General features: G+C 38.2%; 1 protein-coding gene across 6 annotated transcripts in view; it reads left to right on the forward strand.

Moving 5' to 3' along the window:
• Nucleotides 1–7945, forward strand: part of Fat3 (FAT atypical cadherin 3) — a 516493-nt gene that overhangs the window by 496848 nt on the left and 11700 nt on the right. For all 6 annotated transcript variants that reach the window (XM_010633703.2, XM_010633705.2, XM_010633704.2 and 3 more), the window contains one exon: nucleotides 7249–7402. In XM_010633703.2, the coding sequence (XP_010632005.1) occupies nucleotides 7249–7402 (154 nt within the window). The remainder of the gene's footprint in view (nucleotides 1–7248; nucleotides 7403–7945) is intronic.

Below are 7945 nucleotides of genomic sequence, written 5' to 3' on the forward strand. Positions count from 1 at the left end.
GTGGATTTCTGTCCCCTTTTAATGTTTTTTTTTTTTTTTTTTTTTTTTTTTTTTGGGTACCGGAGATTGAACTCAGGACCTTGTACTTGCAAAGCAGGTGGCGGAACCACTGAGCTAAACCCCCAGCCCCCCTGTTAAGAATTTTGTGTTACACTGAGGTCCTCTTCAAAGATAAAGAACAGTAATGTCTTCCCACTCTCAGCAGTTGTGAATATTCTGCTTATGAAGTTGTATGAAATGTGTTCTTGGATATTGCCAATAATTGGTCATAGAAGTGTTTTTGGCAATAAATTCCCTATGCTACTCTGGGCTATGTTTTGTTTTATGTCCCTAATTTACAAAGGTCTAGATAAATTTGGTCAATCAAATTTTAAGTGCCTGCTTTATGCTGAGCTCCAAGTCTCATTGCTGTGTCTGTGGCTAATGGATTCCACTTTAATGCTCCCTTGCCCTCACACATAGTTGAAGGGAAGTGAATAGGGTCCTGTATTTGCTCTACCAAATAACCCATTGCATGGGCACACAGGAAGAGAGAAGCCGGACTACCAGTGAATATACTCTGGACATAATTTCAGTGAGTTTTGCAGCAGCCTACAGGAAAAAAAAAAAATGTCTTCTGTGTGACTTTCTTCTAAATACTGAGTTAATCTTCTTTTAAATTTTTTTGATTCTTTTACACCTTGGGAAACCTTTATAGTAACAGCATTAATAATTGTAAACTCTCATAGAAAAACTAAAAACCCTAAAGTAGGTTATGTACAGACACAATGCTACATACTAGAAGGTGAGAATTTACCGTGTGCCCAATATTGCTAACACATTAAAGTTTTCTAGATACTCAAAGAAAATAATAAAGGCTTGTCTCAATATACAGTATATAAAAGGTGAGCCAGCTCTCCTGGGGAAAGGTACAGTTCTCACCTTCAAAGGTTTTTATTTTACAAGGTTTAAAAGCACTGAGTGTACCCTGCTTGGTGAAAAGGAAAAATCACAGTGACTATAAGTTGAAATGGTGAGGTGATGGAGGGCAAGTTCAGCTGCTGGGCTCCTACTGCTATTAGCATCTCAGGTGACAGCAATGCACCCACCAGATTTCTCACACTAATCGAGATCTGCACAGACTAAAGGTATGAAAGTTTCCCCATATTTAGCCTAAAAATCAGAATACAGATCATGGCTTTCTACTGTTTGTTTTCTGAGCAGCATAGAGATAAAGTTGATTTCCGAACCCAAAGTAATTACAAAAATTATAACAATAAGGAACCTGTTTGTGTGCTTCTGTGTTTTCATTTCTGAATCCAAAAGCCTTACAGTTCTTCACAAAGCAAGCATTAGAAAAAATGAGGTTCTTGAAAGCCAAGCACCCAGGTGTGAGCGCACTAAGGCTCAGGGCCTCACTACCATATCGCAGGTCATGTAAATAGTGTAAGTTCTTGGATGTGTAAATGAAATCCACAATTCAGCAAAAATGGCAGTTGATGCTGACTTCAGATTCCACGTGCTCATAGCATATTTGTCATTATTTCTACTTTTGTGCAGCAGGCAGATGTTTCCTTATCAAAGAACCAAATGGACCAGAGCAATGTTCACCTACACCAGTGAGCAGGGCAGAGGGTTAAGGCCCTTACCTGGATGAATCAGATCAGAAAATGACTTCTAAGTCAAAAGTGTAAGATTGAAATTATCTTGATTATTTGCCTACACAGCCCAAGTTTACTCTATATTTGCTTATTCCATTTCTATTTTTGCATTTAGTAGGTTTTGTAATGTTCTTTCTTGAACAAGAAAAGGAGACTCATTTTAAGTTTGTCTGCGGGCAGATTTCAAAACCATCTGCATCTGCTATAACTAGAAGGATGGTAAACAGGAACGTAGCATTGAAGCAAGACTTAAAAATATACTTATCATTTTGCTAAGATTTAAGGGGGGAAAAAGCTATGACTCTTTTCGTACATGTATCTCAGTGCTAGTAGGATCATTTCTTTTTAAAATCTGAGGACTGGTATAATGCATACATCTGCCACGTGTTAGCATAGATAACCTTGAGAAACCCATCTTACATAAGCTTCAGTTTCCTCATTTATAAAGTAAATATGATAATAGTATGTATGCCCAGAATTGTTGACAGAATCATATGAGATATGATGTACAGAAAGTTGCTAGAATTTTCTCTGTCACAAAAGATATTGTTCTAGTTATAATTTTTATTTGGTATTCTCCCACCCAACAAGAAAAAAAAAAAAAAACTACTCAATAGTGCTGGGGATTTAGCTCAGTGGCACCGCACCTGCCTCGAAAGTGCAAAGACTTGAGTGCAATCCCTGGTACAAAAAAAAAAAAACCCTACTCAATAAAAACTACAGTTATTAAGACTCTGAGCTTAAAATATATTTTTCTTTTATAAACACTATTTGTGATCAAATCATGGCTGGAAGGTTCTTGCAATTCTCCTCCCCTTATTTGTGTATTATAGCCACATATGTTAATGTTTGGAGAGAGTAGAAACTTTTTTTTATGCTAGTCACTCTATTATTTGATGATTATTTGGCTTCCAAGAGTGTCTAATACTGTTCATCTCACTGCATCTTGTCTGTTTCCTGGAGAGCTGTGGGAAATGACTGCAAGCCCCTCCTTCAAATCTAGCAAGTGAAGAGCTCTGCTCACTCACAAGTTCTAGTGCCAGCACAGCTTGTACAGAGGGATTCGGGAATCTGGAAGCCAGGGTTCAAGGTCATACTAGTCACTCATTAGCTGCATGTCCTTGAACAAACCATTTAACTTTTCCAACACTCCATGCAATGGAGATGTTAATGGGACCTGTTCTTTTTCTTTGTAGGATTATTGAATCCTTCACATGACTAATTTTAAAACACTGAAGAATTAAGTCACTTTTTGTCATTGTGGCAGAATTATTGATGTTATAAAAATATTAATAATAGGGCCCATGACAAAATAGTGAAATAGTAAATAGTACTATGTGAGAAAAGGTTAATTCTGACAAAAAGACCTTTTAGAGAGGCTGAACAATTGATATTCTTCTTTCATAAAAAAAAATTTAATGAAGCACATTCTTTCAAAACTCCTGTTCCTTCTCATTGTATTAACATTAAAAACTCCTCCAAAGTTTGTTTTAAAAGCAGATCTGAATACTCTGGTTTCTCTTCAGATCACATAAAGCTTTCGCCTTTTAAAAGCAGATCTGTCTGCTCTTTTGCGCTATAGCTTGGAGATTATAATAGCACAGCCTAAAGTTTGTCTCTTTCTGACAACAGAGAAATCTAGACAAACAGGGAATGTGAGAGTGTGATGGTTAGAAATACAATTCAGGACAGCATTGTAGAGCTCAGAACTCTAAAGACAGACTGCCAGGATTCAAGTCCAAACCAGCTTTGTGATTGTAAGTATGTATATAGCCTCTCTGCTCCTTAGTTTCCTCATCCACAAGAGGATTGTAGATGGCATTTTTCTGCCTTCCTATCCTCATATCCTGCCATAGCCCTATTCTAAGATCATACCAGTAAGGCTGCTATCTAAAGCCCTGATTTGTAAGGTTTGATGATTTCTGTGGTGTAAATACCATGTCTGGTGTCAAGATACCAGTGGTCTAATACCTGACTGCCAAATTCCTGAATATTCAGCAGTCACCTCTCACACCCCTCTGTGAGCTGATTCTGACATACGAACGCCATTCCTCACGCATTCAGTCAGTATGGACAAGTTAATCAATCAAGCCGGCTGCTTCATCAAGCTGTATTAGATGCCCCACAAATGATCAAGAAGGTGAAGAAGGCAAATGTGCATGAGTAAAACAGTACATTAGAGGTAGTGTCTTATTTTAAATTCTGATTTGTCAAAGCACAGAGACATCAAATTGCTTCTCTACCATCTGATAAGAAATTAGTTGCACATCTCAGGGTAGAATCCAGTATTCATGGGTAGTAATTCAAATGACCCTATCTATTTCCAGACAGCCCATCTTTACCCCTCCCCAGGCTGCCCAGTCTTCTGGTTCAGTTTTATATAAGAAATTATCAGAGGCTTGCCAAATCAGAGCTGGAGAATTTATTCACCTTGCCTTAGCCCATCCCAACTGCCTGTCTTCCTCATCACTGATGTATGTTCCACATTCCTGTGTCACAGCTGTCCCACCCCTCCCCTTAGTCTAAAAAACAGAATTGAATTCACCCTCACATGTTAAGATATCCCTAAGTAACATACCATTCTATAAAGAATAGCTAAGTGATACACAAGGAAGCATATTTCCCAGTCTCAGCTGCTTTCAGCAATTCCCAGTTCCATTAAAGTGAGCAACTCTCCAAATTGGGGAAAAAACCCAAATCAGCATAATTTGAAACACTCTTACTTCCTATTGCTGCCTCCTGATCACAGCCTTCAGGCTGGCTTTTTGGAAGGTTTGCATCAACAGGTGGATTCAGTAAAACTTCCACGAGAGTACTCTCCATGCTATTTCAGTCTATAGATTTTTAACTACCTTGTATTTTAACTACCTTGTATCTATAGCAATCAATCTATCAAATCCTAATATCTGTCACTAACCACTTAGCCCAAGAGCTCTTAAGAGTGAGAATGGTTCTTTACGGTATTTATAAAAGATCTTAGGAAGAAGGAAACACTCACTGCCCACTCTAAAATAATGGTCACTTGTTATCACAACCCCACTACCATAGAATAAAGGGATTTTAAATAAGTCATAAGTCTTAAAAAAATGAGGAGAGTTGGAAAAGAGGCAGTTCCAACACAAGTTTGGAGGTAGAAGACAGAGGGATAGGTGACAAGAGGAAAGAGGAGAAAAGAGAAGCTCTGAGAGACTTGAATTCAAACTGGCAGAAGGGAAAGACAGGAACAGAAACTCCAAGACTGAGGAACTAGAAGTATCAGCCTCTTCTGAAGAAGTAATAGGGAGAAAGGTTTTGTCTTAGTCTGGTTTTTGTCACTAAAACCAAATATCTGAAGCTAGATGTTTTATAAGGAAAAGAAATTTACTGAGCTGACAGTTTTGGAGGTCCAAGGGCATAGCACCAGGTCTGGCTCAGTTCTGGTAAGTACCTTGGGCAGAGGACACATTGGGAGTATGTGTTGGAGAGATCACATGACAAGACAGAAGCTCGAGTGCAGCTGGGGTCCCATGAGAACATTCATTCCTTCTGGGAATATATCTTCAATGACCCAACATCCTACTATGCCTCATATCTTAAAAGTCCACAACCTTTTAACATTTTCATAATGAGAACCAAGGTTCCAGCAACTTCAGGTGTACACTTCAAACATATCCAAACCATAGAAGCCTTAAAATAAGAATTGACCAAAGCCCATTTAAAAGACAGGTAGAATGGATCTGGATTCCCACCTTTCCTATGTGTAGCCAGTCAGCTACTCCTCCTTCAACCTGGCAGAGCCTTCAGGTGGTACTGAAATGCAGAATGTCAGGGCTGGAGAGCACCTGGCACTGTGCTGCATGGTGGGGGATAGAAGCCAATATGATGGCTCATTGGATGCTGAGGCTCACGACCACCCCTCCTCCTCCATCACACAACCCCTCCAATGTTAGAACCCAGATTTTCATCCTGTTTCTATACAGATAATAAGTCATTTCTAGAGAAATTGACCAACCCAAAGTTACCTGTTTCACAGTTAATAAGCTTTACTCATAGTCTCAGAATTTGGTTCAGATTTCCAATGTTTTAGTGCCCCACTCTCCAGTATACTCTAAATGAGGATTTACCAAACTAGTAAGGAAATTCTCTAACTTGAAAGTTAGATAATGTATCAGGATGCACCAGAGAAACAGAATTAACAGGTGATTATCCAGCATAGGCCTCAGACTTCTTCAAGGGGCTACAAGTACAGGTCACCAAGGGTAACTCAACCAGAGAGACCTAGTTGAGGAAAAGTTTGGAGCTGAATTAGCAATGAGTATTCAGAAAATGAGCAACCCAAAACATAGTAATTTTTAACTCCAGGGAAAACAAAAAAGTTATGCATAAAAATAATTATAATTCACTATATAACAACTATAGGTAGTATTTCATAGTCAATTTCAGCAAGGTAAACACTGATTCTTCTTTTTTAATATTTATTTTTATCAGTATATGTTTGCAGTTCCTAATGATTACATTCATCTTGGGGAGTTGGTATATGTACATAAAGCATCTTAATATCACCAGCTCTGATTATTGATTCAACCAAAATTTCAATAATATATTGGGAGGTAGGGCCATCAAAAAAATACCCATATGTGGTGAAGCTGAGGGTATAAAATAAAAGATATAGGGGCCAGGGATATAGCTCAGTGGTTCCGCCACCTGCCTCACAAGTGCAAGAACCTGGGTTTGATTCCTGGTACAAAAAAGATACGTAGTAGAAATCCAACAGAAAATGCCTAAGCCTTTAAATAATCACAAAATAGCAAAATTGCACAGAAGGAAATAGTGACATATGAAAAGGACACCAAGGTATGAGGAGGTGCAAATTCTATATTTTACAAAATGAAACTCTATTTGTTTACTGTTTGAATGTATAACTTTGACATTGATAACCAAAACAATGAATCTTAGGAGTAGTTTGTAAATGGAATAAAAAGATAATGCAGCTTCCTCTTATAATCTTACTCATCTGATATTTAATGTTCTCTGTAGTTAGGACATTAGTACCTATTTCTGCATTATGGGTTTATGAATAAAGAAAGTAAAAATGATGCAGAAATCAGGGTTTGAACAGGGGAGCTGGGCGAAGGCTGAAATTCTCCAATTATCAGGTGCATATGTCAATTTAAGTTTCAACTGAGCTGTCAAATAGGCTCATTATATCTGCTCTTCCCTCACTTCCTCTCAAGGTTGGGGTTTTCATTCTTAGCTAAGGTGAAAGGACACAGGGATAGGAGGGGGCAGAGAAAGGAGGGAGCATGGTACCAAAAGGACACTACTCCCACTGCCATTTACAGTAACAGCACAATAGAGAAAGGATATTTCCCCCATCTTGGTGTCTGCTCTTGGAATCTGTTCCTTGCATGTCTCTTGGTTAATTGGGTGGATTTTTGTCTACTAGTCATGAATTCAAACTGCAACTTCTTTATTGAGCAAATATATTCCAAACAACTAATTTGCAGATCATCTTTGGGATTTGGGCTCTGCTTAAGATGTGGTTCAGCAGAGAACCAATAGGACATGTTATGGCTGCATCCAGGAACTCTGAGCATCACCATTGGCATCCATGGCTCTGTTTCCCCAGGCTATCAGTGTACCTGTCTCTCACAGTTCACGGGGAGAAACTGTGAATCGGAGATCACAGCCTGCTTCCCAAACCCCTGCCGGAATGGAGGATCTTGTGACCCGATAGGAAACACTTTCATCTGCAGCTGTAAAGCTGGGCTCACTGGAGTCACGTAAGTGAGACTGTGTTATAGCCTCTCTCTACACCACTGTTTATTGCTAAGAAAATAAAGCAGTGGTCAATTCTTTGAGACTAAATGTTTACCATTGACATGACAGACGTAGCATTATTGTCTTTAAAAGAGTACTTACAAGTGACTAAAATGTTAATAATGATTAATAAGGGTACCACGGTTATGGGTAATTTATATTGTTTATTCTGAACTTCTCTATATTTGCAAAATTTTGTATCACTGTTGAGTATTTTGTAATTAAAAAACAATTCTTTTAAAGGCAGTCGTCAGTGCTACCCAATATTACCAGTCTAATTCTGAGGCAAATATACTACTCATTTCTCCAGACTCCATTAACTGGACTATACTGCCTAGTGTTTTATGATCATTCTGAGAAACTAAAATGTACCTTTCCTTTGTAAACCTTTTATCCTCCAAGAAATGAGTGAAATTAAAGTGTTACACAAATGGAAAGAGAATGTTTTAAATTCTTAGTAAAATGCCACTTTCAACCATCCTTGATGGTTTTAGAAATATATATAT

This window comes from Fukomys damarensis, unplaced genomic scaffold, assembly GCF_012274545.1.
Source record: "Fukomys damarensis isolate Sample0158 unplaced genomic scaffold, DMR_v1.0_HiC HiC_scaffold_16, whole genome shotgun sequence".
NCBI lineage: Eukaryota > Metazoa > Chordata > Mammalia > Rodentia > Bathyergidae > Fukomys > Fukomys damarensis.